The sequence below is a fragment of the Falco peregrinus genome, chromosome 1 (genome assembly GCF_023634155.1).
Source record: "Falco peregrinus isolate bFalPer1 chromosome 1, bFalPer1.pri, whole genome shotgun sequence".
Lineage (NCBI taxonomy): Eukaryota > Metazoa > Chordata > Aves > Falconiformes > Falconidae > Falco > Falco peregrinus.
Window position 1 is genome coordinate 13528989 of NC_073721.1, and position 16403 is coordinate 13545391.

The following is a 16403-nucleotide window of genomic DNA, read 5'->3' on the forward strand; positions in this document are numbered from 1 at the left end:
ACAGCTTCTAGTATTTTTGGCCTTTGCAATGTCATTCTACAAAGATGTTGATTATTCCTTTCCTAATACCTGAGCAATGGTACAACAGCGTCTAGTTTTAATTTTCACAAACAGCTACTGACTTTTCTTGATCCATCTGAAAAATCAATTTTTTGCTTTGTATATGAATTAAGGTCACATATGACTTGGAAAAATGAAGTGAAATATTTAAACAGTCGGCTTGATAATCAGTTTTATAGACGAGGTATGCCAAAACTGTAGCTAAAATTAAAGATCTGTGAAAAATAATGGAATCATCCCAAATGCCACTAGGATAGTAACCTAAGCAGTGTCTAAGTGTCCTAGATTAACCATAAAATAAATACATAACCAGAAAACCTCAACCTCATCTCTGATTAAAAAACGATGAGCTAGATTCTCAGGTATTAGAAAAAATACCACATTCTATGGAGTTCGCTCTCCTTAATGGAGTTATGTTGGTTTATACCAGCTAAAAGTGTCACCCTCATCTTAGCAGGTGTACCATCTCTCTTACAGAAGGAATTTTAACTTTATGTTAAATATTTTTTCCAACCTCCTTTTATATACAAGTGATTGAGAACAGCAGTATTACCCTTCAACTCATAAGGCTCTCTTGACAAATACATTTCCCCTGTAACTTCATAGAACTAGTGGAATTATACCAGGAATAAATCTGTTCCAGTATCTTCAGTTACTCTATTTGGAAACCAGTCATTTGCCTGACCTTCAGTGCAATGCTAAAAACAGAGTTTGTCTGTCATCAAGAGCCAGTGAGATTTCAGATAAAACAGAAGTCGTGGCTCCTGCAATGAAATTCCAAGAGTGTCCATCAAAGGCTTGCCAACAATAGCATCTCACTCGGTCAATACTTTCATACTTTGATAAAACTGAGGGGGGGGACAAAAAAAAAAAAAAAAAAAAGGAGGAGATTTTACATTTGGAATTGGGCATGTCACAGAGACTTAGTACTCTGTTTGAAATATGCAAAAGAAAAAGAATTCTTTAATTATATTCTACCTAAACTTTTATGACTTGAATAGCTTTGGTTCTTTAAAAGCCAAATAATTTCTCACACTATTGAGAATTTACTTTTTTTTTTTGGTTGGCTAGTTGGTTGGGGTTTGTTTTAATTCCTACTGAGGAACATTCCTTCTTGCTACCAAACCAGAAAATATTTAAAATAAAATACAGATCAACACAAAATAAATCACCTTTGTTCTAAACCCCAGTGTCAATATCGTGAGCAAGCACTGAAGTAGAAGCAGGACTATTTATTCTCCAAGCTTCCATCTTCCTTGTTTAAATTAAAATAGATTAATCTTTTGTTCATTAGAACTGGAGGATTGTTATAGAAGGATAGCTGCCAGGCAAGACTTCAAACTTCTTCCGCATGGTCCTATGCCAGTATGTAGGCCTGCAGTGCTCTCCCTTCTTTCAGACTTGACTGTAGCATTTCTCTCCACATGCATCCTAGATATCTATTAGTATATACACAGCTTGCTAACAACCTCCCTGTCTTGGAATACATGCTTACATTTCAAGTACACATGCAGTTTGTCCAGTCTTGTAGTTATTTCTGAATTGGGTTTCTACTTAGAGGATATAAACAGCTACGTTTCTGGTAAGACTAAACATAAGAGCGGGTGGGAGCGAAGCTAGCAAAAAGGATACGACATGATCTTCAATATAGTGTTCTCATATCACAAAATGAACAATATTTATTTTAATCAAAAGCTAAAGACCTGTTCTAGTCTCTCTGTCTCTCTCAGTAATCTTTGCAATAAAAATTAGCCATAAAAACCAGAAGATGGAGGTGTCAGAGGTAAGAATAGAAAGTAAAAAGACAAATTTCAAGACAATGTCAGGCATTATACAAAGTGAAAGCCATGTTTCAAAGCTAAGCAGAGGTTAAGATTCATACTATCAATTTTAAGTGCAGCTTATAGGCAGCTCTCCTTAAACATGAGGCCATGGCATTCACTCTGTTATCTAACTAAACTGAGAATTGTCACAGTGCAACCTATGTGTAATACAAAGCGATAAAAGCCACCAGAGGAAGAGAAGAAAGTGTCAAGACGCAGTGAAACCAATGGCTGTTTGTCCTTGGTGTCACAGTAGTGCCCACAAGTTCAGTTGGAGATGCTGAGCCTGTTGGACAAGTTTTGCAAGTTCATCCAAGAAAAAAACATCCAGGCCATCAAACCCATTGTCTAACTAGGTAAGACATGCAAACAGATTAGCAAAACAAAACAAAGCTCTACAATTCAGAGAAAAATCCAGGTCTCTATGTTCTTGAATACTAAAGGAATGAAACTAGAGAAAAAGTAAAAAGATAAATCAAAACAGCCTAGATTTTTATTTTTTCTGGTGGCAAAGTAAAATAAAGTGGGCAAAATGTAAGTCATGGTGTGACAAATGATAGAGAAAAGGGCTACGTATATATTATTATATGTATCAAGAGTACCTGTTCATCACAGGCATACAACAAAAGCAGGAGAGATTTTTCTATAGGCCATCTGCATCCAAAGATAAATACACAGGTCACAGGCAGTATACATTCAGGAGGGAAAACCGGAAGAATGTTTCCTGCATACCAACCAAAAATGTCTACGATCAACTAAAAATGTACCAAGGCCATTGTAAGTCACTGCCACCTTCATCTAGTCTCAGGATTTGATATCTTTCCAAACAAACATGTTTTTACTTGATTTCTTATTTCCTTTCTTTGTTTGTTTGTTGGGGGTTTTTTAAGCAGAAATAAACATAGGCATTTCAAGCTTTTAATATTATGGCTGTATTCAATAAATACATGAAAATATTCAAATAAATATTAAGAAACAATTAGATGTTTCAACTTCACCTCTTCAAGATAATCAGCTCTTGTACAGTGTTAGAATTTAGCCAAAAAAAAATGCTTTTCTTTTATGACACACTGAGAAAAATAATTTTTAATGATTATCACATCAATGTAATTGTGGCAATAGTGGGAGGACATGAACAGCTTCAGAAGATGGTGTGCACCCTCTTCTTTCTTCAGAGAGACTTTGACATTGGGGGCTTTTCTTGCTAGTTTCTGAGCCATATTTAATTATTGTAAAATTGGGTTGTCTACAGTGGGAAAAGATAACATTTTAGAGACTACTTTCTACACATCTCTCTTTACAGCATTAGTATATCCCAGGACAGTCTCATACTAGTACAGATGTATGGGCTAGATAGCCACTACCCAGGCAGTAGCTAAGCACAGATACTTTAGGGGAAGATTAAAACTATGGACTTCAGGCATCCAGGCAAGAACATTCACTGTGGATGTTCTAAAATTTAATGTCAACAAAGCTTCTTCCTAAAGCCTTTAAAGAAGCTTAACAATCAACTCATGGCAAGAGCTCTTCCTTGGCATTCTAAGCTTGGAAATGCATTTAATATTGGGACCCAATCCAATCTCTGAAAAACCAGTGGAGGAGGATCAAGACTCAATGTAGACAAAAAAGTAATATTGTTACAAGTTCTCTTAACAATGCCTTCCTCAGATAAAACTAACCAAATGTCCAGTTAATAAGCCAAATAATTCTAAGTGTTAAATTATATTAAGATTTATACTCTTTTGTGCTGTTTCCTGGCCTGTAAAGTTTTAATAAAACAAAAGAAGTTACAGACCAAATTAACTAATTGAGCTAAGCACTCAGAGTGGCAAGAGAAAAGGAGACATCTACCCATATCATCCAATGGCATGAAACTCAGATCCAGCTTTGAATTCCTTCCCCATGGGAAGGATCAGCATCTCACACTGTACTTATAAAATATAATACTGTACAAGAGAGTGTCCTGCCTCCTTTCCAGGTTGTCTTTAGGACACATGAACTCCAGGGAATCGTGGGTGGAATGTATAAAAGATCTTATTGCAGCTGCTTGTACTGCATCTGTTCAAGGGATAAATAAAGCAGCTAAGTTCTAGTTCTGGTTTCATTCGCTGCCAGTCCCTTGATGTGCAAAGAAATTATATACCACCTCCTCATCTTGTCAATCATACTGCAAATATGTCTTCAATATTGTAGAAGTAATGATCACTTTTTTTTTTTTTTTTTTTTTTTTTTTTACCGAGAATGTTCCCACAAGCTGGGATAACCTCTATGACAAGTCACACACACTGGGAAAAAACAAAACCACTTCATGTTCTTCCAAACAGCAACCCTGTTCATGTAAATTATTGGTCCTTAGACTTCTTCCCATCCTTACTAGGAAAGGAATTAGAATTTGGTCTAGATTAAACTGATCTGAAATTAAAACTGAATTAATTCACAAATACTCTAGAGCTTACAGGCTTATTCTGCTTTGTTTTTTACACCCACTTATTCACCTCTGACTCTCAAAGCCATGTTATCCATATTGCATAAAAGAAGAAATACTAGATCTGTGTGAGTTGAAGATCCAGACCTTTTCTATGTGAGTCATTGGGGTGCCTCCAGTGCCATTTAGGACACACATGCACATCTTTCACAGGGCATATTTTCCAGAAAAGCCTGTTGTTTCTTTTCCTCTGCAGGGCAGTTGTTTGGGGTTTTTTTATTATTCTTTCACTCATTTGCCTATTTCTTTAGGTCACCTAAAGAATGTTTTCTAGGAATTCAATCAAGTTAATGATGTTAGCACCCAAAGACAACATGGGCTTATAAAAGACGCAGCACATGTTCCCGCGTTTTGCCATGAAGAACTTACAGCAGGGGTCCTCAAAATATGGCCCGTGGGCTGGATACGGCCCCCCAGGGTCCTCAATCCAGCCCCCGGTATTTACAGAACCCCCTGCTGGGGGTTGGGGGGGAAACCAAGCAGCCGCAGATGGCTGCCTGCTACTTGATCTGCGCGCCGGGCCCCTGGTTAAAAAGTTTGAGGACCCCTGAGTTACAGAAATGCTCACAACCACTATCCACTTGTATTTTTTTTTTCTTAAAGATTAATGTGTCCTACTATCTATATTCAGCATAATTTCTTCAGAGAAAAAGTTGGAGATTATGCTCTAAAAATGACATTTTGCAGGGTGAGGAAGCAAAGCTCTGCAGAAACTTAAGCACAGAAACATAGGGAAAGGGAATTGCTGATGAGTAGGGCAAAAACATCATTTTCTGGGCTATAGGATGTATGGTTGTAAGGGGAAGAAAGTCTCTTCCAGGAATTCTCAGTGGAGATATACCCTATTCTCAACACAGGAATTATATTGGTATTAGTTGCAGCTTGGGTTCCACAACACATGGTAAAGAAAACTATTTAATACAGCCACATGTGTAATCAGAGAAACAGAAGACCCCACAGCTACATACAGAGAAGTTGTGAACCTCCATAATAAGGTACCCTGTTTAGCCAACTCCTTCCTGCACCCTTACATCCTACATATTCTTTCTTCTTCCCTTCACTGTTTTATAAGAAATTCTAACACCTTGTGGAAGGGTCTGTAACTTTCACTTTCCAAATGCAGCTATCATCTCTTTACTCCTCCACTCACAGTGCAGTAAATCTGAAGATCGCTGAAAGCTGAGAGCAAAGAAAGGACGGCAGACTTCGGTGAGGGAGAACGTGTGGGGCAGAGCAAGGAAAGGCAGGCAGGGGGGGACACCCACATCAGCATCCTGGGCATATGGAAGGAGGAGACAGCAGAGTACAATCCCACATGGAGCAAGGATGAATGCCAAGAGCCACCGTTATGGGCCTCCCACATGACCACAGACCACAGCAATATTGGTACTTGTCCTTGCAGCCAACTGCTACAACTAAGGCACACAGCTTTCAATTGTGGGATAGTTCCTCCCTCTAAAGAGAGGATAGTTATGCTGTGTCTCAGGGATGAAACAGCCAAACAATTCTGGCACCCTCATAATCTGTTCACTCTTTCCATCAGGGGCTTACCTCCAACAGCCTGCTACCCACAGCTCTGCGCGCTCATCCTGGACTACTGACAACTATATGCCAACACAGCACATATTTTAATTTTAGAAATGTTTCGCTGAAATGAAGCAGTAGGCAATTAAACTGAGAAGATTGCTGTTATAATGGCTTTGGGTTGTTCAAACAACAGATGACACAGACTTTTGACCACTTCTTCTCATCAAGAAGGCAAAGCAGACATGTAATAGAGAGATCCTCATCCACCCCATATAGCTGATGAAAGGATTAGATAATTTAAGTCAACAAGTGAGATAAAAGAGTCTGACAGGAAAGCAATTTTGACAGGAGGTCAGGAGAGTACTTGTATTTTGCAACTCCTGTCTAAAAATTAGCAGAAAAACTACCCATTTATTACCTAGAGTAGTTAATCTTAGCCAACTTTGATGAAAGAGAACATCTTGTTTCAGCTGCCTATTTCTTTTTTAAACACCTGCCATAGTACCAACTGCTCTTGGCCATTTTTGAGCCAGCTATGACTAGGTAAGGAGAGAATGCTGACATTCTCAAATAGAGCAGGACGGTCCCAGTGACCCTCAGGATCAAGAAAAGGCAGCCCAAATTCACCCTAATACCAGAGCATTCTGATTTGGCACTATGTACCAGAATCTGGGGTTACATGTGGTATTTTTGGAGTTTTGGATACCGTGTCCCATTCCAGAACCTTGAGGTAAATGTAGCATTCATTCCAATTCAAAATAGCTTCCTAAGTTACAGGATGCTTTAAATATAGCATGAGAGTCCCACAGAGACTTCTGAAGAGTGTGCATGGCACCCTAACCAGGTATAAGTACTACAATGCCTTACCGTTATTTTTCTTCATGCCACAAAGACTAATTGTCACTTATGCTGGCTTTAAACTGAAGAGCTATAAATTGTTTAAAGTAACTGCGTGCCTTTAAGCCTGTTACCTTTAATGAGAGTAAGGGTTTATGTCTGTATTAACAAGTATGGCTAACCAAGAGCAGCAAGTAAGGGAGCCAAATTAACCCAGCAGCTGGAATTTGGGCTCTGAGCAAGGGAAAGAAGGGGATATGGTGCAAGCACATGAAAGGCTGTATTCCTCCTAATCCTCAGCTGCCATTGCAACAAATCAAGTGTATTTGGAAGGATTTTGGGGAAAGGTTAAAACCTATTTATGCACAGTGTCCAGGCACTGAACACCTGTGGCATAGATGATCACAACACCAGCTATGCATGTGGGAGGTGCAGAAAGTAACTCTACCCTTGCCAGGGGATTTGCACGCCTTTAAGACATTTGACCCATTACATCTTCCTAAAAGAAGAGCAAGATCTCATTGACTTTTTGGAAAAATGGCTGCTAGCCACTACTACTAAAAGAGGAGTCACCTTGCATGAAGTACATTCAAGATGTCATCTGGAGCCATTTTTAAGGTGGAAACATTATTTTCAGGGTACCTAATTCCAGAAACAGAGTGCTTACACTCAAAGCCAGTGGGTGGGAAAAAAAAATAAATTATTTCTTCCCCCTATAAATAAGAGCTGGGTGCTCTTGTTCCTTAAAATCTTTCAGAAGAACACAGAAATCGGTTCACATTTGGGGGGAAAAATTATATTCTTAATGGATCTGAAAATCACAGATTTTAGAACTGTTCCCAAAGGGTACTCAACAGTAGGGCTGGACTGAGTTTCAGGACCAGCTTCACATGATCAAGCTTTTATTTCATTTAGGACCTTGAGTTATGATAGCATTTAAGTAAAATACATTTATTTTTTTTTATCATCTATGCAGCACATTTTGACAGGTGATACCGGTTTGATTTAAAATTTATTTTACGTAAATTATGGGTCAATACAATGTGACTGAACAGCACGTGTGGCATCTTTGACCTCACTCTGTACAGGCAAGAATGAAATTCTTTATGAAGTGCCATTGTTAAATATCACAGCACACTTTTATCAGATTAGGATTTAAGGATTTAGGCAATTGTAACAAAAAGCCAGTTCTGAGATTTTGCTCTCAGGTAGCCTTTTTTATTAAGGCTTTAGTTATACTAGTACAGAAGAAACAGCCCTTTAACATGCTGCATATAAGCCATCCTTTTTCAATTCATATTAATAATTTCAAAGCATACCATAGCTGACGTTGCCAGACAACATTTTAAATTAATTTCTTTCCTCAAGACTCGCAAGTATTGATTTTTACCATGTTCAGCAAAAAATTTCCCTCATTCCTCTCCCCTTCTCATGATCTTTTAACAGGGGTTAATAACTTACCTGCACATTGAGCATCTGGCTATTCCTGCAACAAAACCCAGTAAAAAAAGAAGAGCAGTATCTCACATTATATTGGACATTATTTAACACTATATTATGCATCACAATGGTGGCATCTCAGGTACCTACATGCAGAAACTTCTAGTTACACAAATCAACTACATCAAATTGTGTTCTCTGATAGCTCCAGTCCACTACGAATGCTAGATTATAGTGAAGACCATTGCATTTTGTACACGTTTTGATACTTTCACAGGGCTGCTAAATGTCTGTGGTTTGTTGTTTTTTTAAAAATTTTGAAGAGTTATAAAAAACATGCATATTATGCTACTAATTAGACAACAAGAGTGACCAGATGAGAACTGCTGTTGCTGGTACAGAAAGTTAATGCTGACATATTTGCAGAGCTAATTTCCCTCTTCGTGTTCCGCTGGCTGGAGAACATTTTGCAATAATGTGTTCAGAATGCAGCTAATGACAAGGTTATCTGCTGTGTTATGTAGACAGCCATTTACAGAGTTCAGACATCAGACACTAATAAAAAGTTCTACCTGAAAAAAGCTTATTGTTAATTTTAATTATAAAGCACTATCAGTTCAGCATCTTTAAATTCGTAATTTAATGGTTACCTCCTGCTGCGTTTACTAAAGGATCTGAAAAATTACTAACTTTAATGATAATTAAGTAAATCTGAGGACTTCCTGAAATACTACATGAACTATATTCTCAAAAAAATAAACTCTAGATCAAAGGCTAAGCAATTTGTCAGACCAGAATATCCAGTTGCTAGGGAACATTGCTAAATGTTAAAACAACACAAAAAGGAACGTAACTCATTTGAGTTGTGGATCTGTTTCCTTAGGTTAAGAAACCTTCCCCTTCTCCTCCATAAAGACAAAATAACTATGGTTATCGCCACTTGTGAACTTCTCTGTTTCTCACCAGTCTTGGGCCCAACTTGCTCACACTTAACACTATGCCTCCTGTTCAAGGGAAGAAAGCTGCTAAGTCACTGTGTAGTGGTTTTTGGCATGAGTAGTAAGCTAGCACCAATAAATAGCGACTGTATTTATAACTGAGTTGGTAATTGCATAGATGCTCTTCAGCCAATTATTTCATACACTGAGCTCTTTTCATGGATAATGCTACACGAGCACTGATGATTCAGACACCATCACACCCCAAAGAGAAAAGCTGCATTTAGCAGGTGAAATAAAGGCATGACTTTAAATCCACGGGTTATGTATTATGTGTTAGAACAGTCAGAGCAGCAGGTTTGATGATGTAACATCATTTCAACAGGTACCTCAGCTGTTATGGGCCATTATTCATATTAATCTGGCCTAAATGCTTCTCCTGAAATTCAAAACATGGATAGAATTGAGAACCAGAACCTTACAGCTGTGCATGATGTCTGCACAGACACTGTGCAGAGTACATAACATAACAGTCCATATACACTCCAACCTTCAGCAGTAAAGCTTAGTATTTAGTGATTACTTTAATTACACAAACAGGTAGGAGAGGCTGCCTTTCAGTTCCAAGCACATACTTGATTTAAAAGAGAAATCATTTGACCAAGAGCTGTAGTTTGATCCATGTCCTTCCTGAAAGTTCTTTGGTTGAGTACAGTACATGCATTCAAATCACACTGCATTATGATACTAATATTTAAATAAAATTTATAATAAAAGGACTCTTCCCCAAAAATCCTGAGTTTAAAGATACACAACAAGCTGCATGGATTTTTCGGAATGTTTTCTTCAAGGAAAGAAAACAAAAGCCTCTTAATGATTGTTGAACCAGAAGGGAAAAAATAGCACAACTTGTGGTGGATTTGCTTTGTATTACAAAAATCAGGTATCTGTTGAAATCAAACCTTCTCTTAAAGAGTTAGCAGAGGAATGGTGAAATGTCCATTGGGATTACTCCTCAGACCTTATATGGGATTTTTGGTTAAGACAGGGAATATCGTCTGCCTCAGAATAACTAATGCCTTACCTCTTAGAGGACCTGGACAACCAAGTTTAAACCTTTGTTCTGCTGTAGTCAGAGCAGAGAGTTGAAGCAAGTCCCCAGTATCCAGGGATTTTCTGATCCCCAGGCACCAGAAGCCACCTCTTTCTTTGGTCCAATAAATATTATTTAAACAGAATGCGACTAGAGAATCTGCTCCCTCTCTCCTTGCCCAACATACACAAGCCACTTGTGCTTGATGAGAGATGCAACCATATCATACAAATGCCCTGTATACTGAACTGTCATTTATAGTGTAGATGCTGACTACTGGAACATCTCAAACAAATAATACCAAATCAGAAAGTTTCGGAGTTCCTTGTAGGGTTCAGGCTCACAGAAATACAATAATTTCTGATAACGGTAGTTGTAAACATACCAGAATTGGCTTGTAAATTAGTTTGAAAGCAAAGATACCATCTAAAATAACTAACATTCTCTCATTATACCAACACATTCGTACACATGACAAATGACTGCACATAATAAAATTCAGAATGTTCTGGCTTTGGATGGGGTGACTGTTGCTCAAGAAGTGATCTAGAAATTAAGCAGATTATCCCAAAGAAATGCTGATGCCCACAGAATAGCTGTGTTATCAAAAACAGAAAAGGAAGTTTTGGAGTGTTCTTAAAAGTCAGTCTGGAAGTATTTCATTTTCCTCTCACAAGGAACTACTTTGAGTTAAACTGTAGAAGACTGGAAGAATGTGAAACCACTCATGCATAAGATATAATGACAGTTTATCTAGACATAAGCCAGTCATTACATTAAATGGCTCGCTCCCCATCTCTGAGGTTGACTGAGTCATTTGAGATTTTTGGGAAAAACGGAAACATCTCCACTGAATAGTAGTTAAAAAGGCAGGCTTTCAGAGGACACGGGACTTACTTGTTAGATTTTGTAGAATATCACCTATTATAAAGACTCATCTACAGCTTTGAGTATTGTGCAGAACTTCACATTTGGAGACTGAAGAAAACCTCTCAAAGTTGCACTTGTGGCTGTAGGACAACTACTCAGCAGTTCGATTCACCAGAGACAGATGCTTAAGAGGTGATATGGAATCAGCATTTCAAGTAAACTTGTTACATTTCTTCAGTTCAGTGAATACAAGTAAACTGCACTCTTCTGATTCCAATTTACGTACAGCACCACATGGTCGTCCAAATGACAGTTGCAGAATGAATAGTGCCTGACCCAAATAATCTGAGATTTCCCTGCATTCAAGAAAAAAAAGCAAAGAGGGCCTCCCTTCCCCCATCACGTGCCTGTTGTAAGGCACTGATACCCCATATGCTATAGGCCCACAGGAAATCAATACTCTCACATAGCTCCTAAGGAAACCTAGTCACAGGCAAGAGGCTGATACAAGCATGCTAAGGGGTGGAGGAGGGAGAGGGAGTAATCAGGAGAAGATGCTAATAAAAGGAAAGAGCCCAACAAATATGAGAACAGACTTCCAGCTCCTCCAGAGATGCAGACTGCAAAATGCTAGAATAGGGTTTTTTCCTCCCCAAAGAGCTGTTTCAGGCTGTTTTTATCAGGATAAGTATACAGATCAGCTAATTTCTTTTTTTTCCTATTAGCGTTTGCCATTTCCCCTCACTGCTTACATCATCACCAGTTTTCAACTTCTTCCTCACTTCATAAAATAAAGCCAAAATACACTTAACACTTTTGTTTTGTTTAAACAGTCTCCTTCAGTTTCAGGCTCTGGGTTTCGGTTTGGAATGCAGGCAACTTTAAAAAACCTTTCTATTAGGAAATAGAAAATCGTATGGATAATCAGAGTGAATATACCACTCACGAGTTACTGTGTTGTTCTGGATAATATATCTGCTACCTCAGATGATAGTTCTCACACACCTTTCAGCTCATTGCAGCACCTGCAAGCCAGTCTGTCTTACTAGAAAAGCTTGCTGTTCAGCAATGGCCATTCAGAAATATATGAAGTGGCTCTGCTATTGCATCCATCCACATACAATCATACCATCTTAGGTAATATGGCAACACAGCACTTAGATAATTAACTATGCCTAAAAGCCTTCTTACAGATGATTTGGTCTATAAAATTAATGAATTCTGCTTGCTTCCATACAGTTCATGCAAGCAATAGGAGAAAGTAACCTGCTTTGCTGCCCATATCAATTTGGAAAGACCAGATTTATTCATACGATCATGCCACCGGTGACAGCTCTTAGCACTGCCAACAACCTGCAGGTCTCATTCATTTCAGTACGACTGACAGATGTTAAGCTTTACTAAGAGTCTGTCAATACTGTTTTCCTACCTCTGCTCCCTGCCCATGGCATCTCATGACAGAATTTGTTCTAGAAGGTAGGATGGTCTGCAAAGTAGGGACCAGAAAAATATTTTTTAAATTTTCCCAGGTTATTTTCTAATGCCATCATTAAAGGAGCATGAAAGCTGCAGTGACCTTAACTCTTCTCCACTTTGTCTCCTCTTTTCCTGTCCCCACCCCCCCTACATTAGCCAGGCACTTATTTTTAGATAAAGAACAGATAAGCAGAACAATCCATTTCAGGGGAACACATCTTCACCTGTCACCCAGCTGACTGACTGTGACTCCTGTGTCTTATGTTGTTGGCTATTCAGCAGTGAGCTGATCACCTGGACCTACCTGAGGGGAAGAAAATACAGTGTCTCAGACAGTGTTTTAAAAGTCTTTTAAACTGTTGTGTCAAACAGCTCTGAGTAACTCCCTTGCTTGCTCACTGTTTTAAGAGCATTTTCCTAAACAGAAGCAATAGCAATGCCACAGTCTTTTATTATGCTTTTGTCAGTAGGCTTTAAAGACTTTCACATTCTCTCCCCTGCTTCTCAGGTGGAGTGCAAGCTGAGCAGGAATTGGGCTGGCTGACAGAGTGCAGGTCAACAGACAGCTAAGCCACAGCTCTAGTTCCTAAGTCCAGGGTGCCCACTTTCTGTCTAGGTGTGGGCTAGCTTCATACTGGCACAATACTAGCTTCCCCTTTCAGGCAGGTCCTTGGGAACATGCAGGCTTAAAACTATAAACGGGATGTACAATCCCAGTGTGGTAGGCTGTTGCCGTCATCTTTCTCAAGAGCTCAGAGGCAACTCTCTCACCGCATGAGAGAAAAGCACAGAGCCTCCGTGAAAAAAGATGAGTCTTTTTGTTCTCTGTGGCTCACTCACAGACAGTCTTGTTGCTTGGGGGCACTTAGAGTATAAAGAGCATGTCTGCATGTAAACCCTACCTGCCTGCATAGAGGGATACTACACATATGTAGGCAAAAGAGCTATAGCACATCTGGTATTAAAAGCAATTATAAGACCCTTTAAGTTGAAGTGTTTGGGGGTTAGGACTCATCTGGCACATAGAAAGTCTGATCTTATCGCAGGGCAGCTGCAGATCAAAACCAGTCCGTGGATAAGCGTATGGCATCCACTGGCAGCATTTAGAGCTGTGTGCCCTTCTCAAGATGGGGATTTTCCTCACTTACCTTCTCTCCCACACTTCACCCCCCCTAGAATATCTTCAGAATGTAAGTACAGCTTTCCTTTTCCCCCATGGTAAGATTGCAATTATGGTTAAGTTCACAGCTTAACTCACTTATAACTGCAAATTGCTGTTTAAGGGGAACATCTGATCTGTTCTGAGATATATTTATGTGAAAGATGCTACATGAAAAATAGACATTAAGAATATTATCAAAAGCCATGTATTACACTGTGTTCCAATTAAAAAATATTACAATCAGCAGGCATTCCTACTCTAGCTCCTTCTGAAAGAGGCTACGTTCATTTCTGCATGCCTGCCTTTCCCCCCTAAGGCAGTGTGGCAGGCTACAAAATCCAATCCCATCCCAAAGCAACATTCCCAACTAAAAACTGGGCCTCACTGGGAAAGAGTTCAAAACATTTAACAGTGCTTTCTGACACTTCTACTGCTGGAAACGTAGCCAGCTGTGTGAAGAGGTAATTCCTCCACATCTCTGGGAATCCAGCCATTGTGGTTTCACTCCTGCTCATCATACGTTCCCACAAGCCCCATGAGAATCATATAGCCTTTGGGCATAGTGAGTACACTTTAAGAGATCACAATTTGAGACAACGGGTTCTTTGGTTTTCATTTCTGATTGTGTCATACAGTGCAAGTGCCATAGCCCCAGCCTCTAGGTATGACTGAATTACTTAAAAATATAAAATCAATACCATACAGCACAGGCTCTATGTCATGAAAATTCTGACAAAAACACGTTGGCACCTCTCTATACTTACCTTGTGTGGGATAAGGACAGAAATACCAAAATTATTTACCCTAATGAAATTAATATAAGTTTATGAAGTGTGTTTATTTTTGGGTGGTGGTGGTGATTGGGTTTTGCTTGCTTTTTTTTAATAACACTGACAGAACAGCCTTCTTTGCAAAAGAAGGGGTTATGAAAAGTTTCTCTCATCATCACAGGGCTTAGTATTAAGGTAAATGCGCCTCTGTCTTCAGAGAAAGAAACACTGTGCGTAAGAATAAGGGAGATAATAATACAGAGCTTTACAGTATGAATATGAAACAGCATAGTTAAGACTTGAGAAGCTAACTGATGACTTTGAACGAGGACTGCTGCAGGGATATCAGTTTGGTACCCACCACTTAACAGACTGTATTTTTTCACTATGAAAAAACCCCACCCAGTTCTCAAAGTAGTGTCGGTGGCTTTTTTTGCAGTGAAGCATACCTTTTGTCTGCATTCTATTTGTCTGATTAAATCATTCTGGTATTCCTTTTAAACACTGTTATGTAAGTAACCTCCCCTGTCATTGCACTACAAAATAGACCTTCTGCAGGTGATTTGTGGAGGAACCAAGATGTCTCTAAAAAGATCTGAGCATTCTGGAACAAATTTGATACTGTCAGAAGGAGGGGAAAAAAAACCCACCAAAACAAACACAAGGAAGCTGCAAGAGGTAGTAGAAAGCAGAGTTCCCAAACCAGAAGTTACACAGAACTACCTAGTTTGATAAGAGAAGTGTAGGTAAGAGAAATGCTTACAAGTTTCCTGAAAACCACCCAATGTTAAAAACTTTTAAGAAACTGAGCTAATTCAGGTAATAAGAGCACTCCACTGCAACACCCTAAAATATTGCTCTTAGGAGGAAAAATAAAAAGACAACACAAAAAATCAGCTAGGAAATAAATGGACTAATATGTAATTGACAGATACATCAGGTAATTAATTATTAAATCACATGCTGTTTGTCAGCTGCAAATGGAAGACTTCTGCATAATTTAAGACCATATTTTAAGCACTATTGAGTCTACTGCTTGAAATGTCTAATTTTCAACCAGTTTTTGCTCCCCCCAAAAAGAGGGGACATGTATCCCTACCTTTGTCCAGTTTTAACACCTAGACTTCATGTATTTACAAGCCATTACATGTTTATTTTCTAGAAAGATAATTCTATATTCCCATCCAACCGTTGTTCTTCTCCCTTTCTCCCAATGACACAGCAACAGTGATGTCCCTATCAGCACAAAGAAACACTGTACAGAATAGACCTAGAAGCTTGTTTAAGAGAGACAGTATCATCATTCTATAAAACGTACTAACCAGAACTGTCTTCTTGACGCATCATCAATGCCAGGTTCTACCTTGAACTGGTATATTAAAAGTCCACATTATATTATCTTTATTCAGACCTACAAAGGTCCTCTATTTTGCCAGGCCATGTCAGAGCGTACATATGACTAGTTCACTGCTATTTTTCAACCTAAACAAGCTCAACGAGGTCTTGTTGCTCACTTACTCTGGAGATGGTCAAGGGCATGTTGAAGTCCTTGCCCCCTTGCAGTCGGAAGCCCCATGGTCCAGGACCATTCAGAGTCACGCTGTAAGCCATTTTGTACCGCTTTCACAAGGCACTGCAGAACAGAAGGATAAGGTAGACAGAGAAAGCGTGAAAAAACACAGAATGAGAAAAGGGAAGAGTTTTATATAACGAAAGCAATTCTCTTTCTGCCTTGCCTGTTCAGTCGTGCTCTGATATCACCCAAGAATAGATGGGAGCTATAATGCAGATGCTGATATCCCAGCTGAGTAGGGCCCATAAAAGGTTTGTAACCAGACACCTACTATGCAAAGACTTTATGACTCAGAGGTCTAATATAGCCCCCAGGGAAGGGGACAGATCTTTCTAGGCTTCCCAAGCCC

At 39.1% G+C, this 16403-nt stretch overlaps 1 protein-coding gene across 13 annotated transcripts in view; it reads right to left on the reverse strand.

The window, feature by feature from the left end:
• LDB3 (LIM domain binding 3) overlaps positions 1-16403 on the reverse strand; it is a 128660-nt gene that overhangs the window by 105969 nt on the left and 6288 nt on the right. For 12 of the 13 annotated variants that reach the window (XM_055790171.1, XM_055790002.1, XM_055790111.1 and 9 more), the window contains exon 2: positions 16000-16114. In XM_055790171.1, the coding sequence (XP_055646146.1) occupies positions 16000-16092 (93 nt within the window). In that variant the 5' untranslated portion in view covers positions 16093-16114. Of the gene's footprint in view, positions 1-12773; positions 12854-15999; positions 16115-16403 lie in introns of those variants that run through there. The other variant, XM_027785712.2, reaches the window with a different exon arrangement.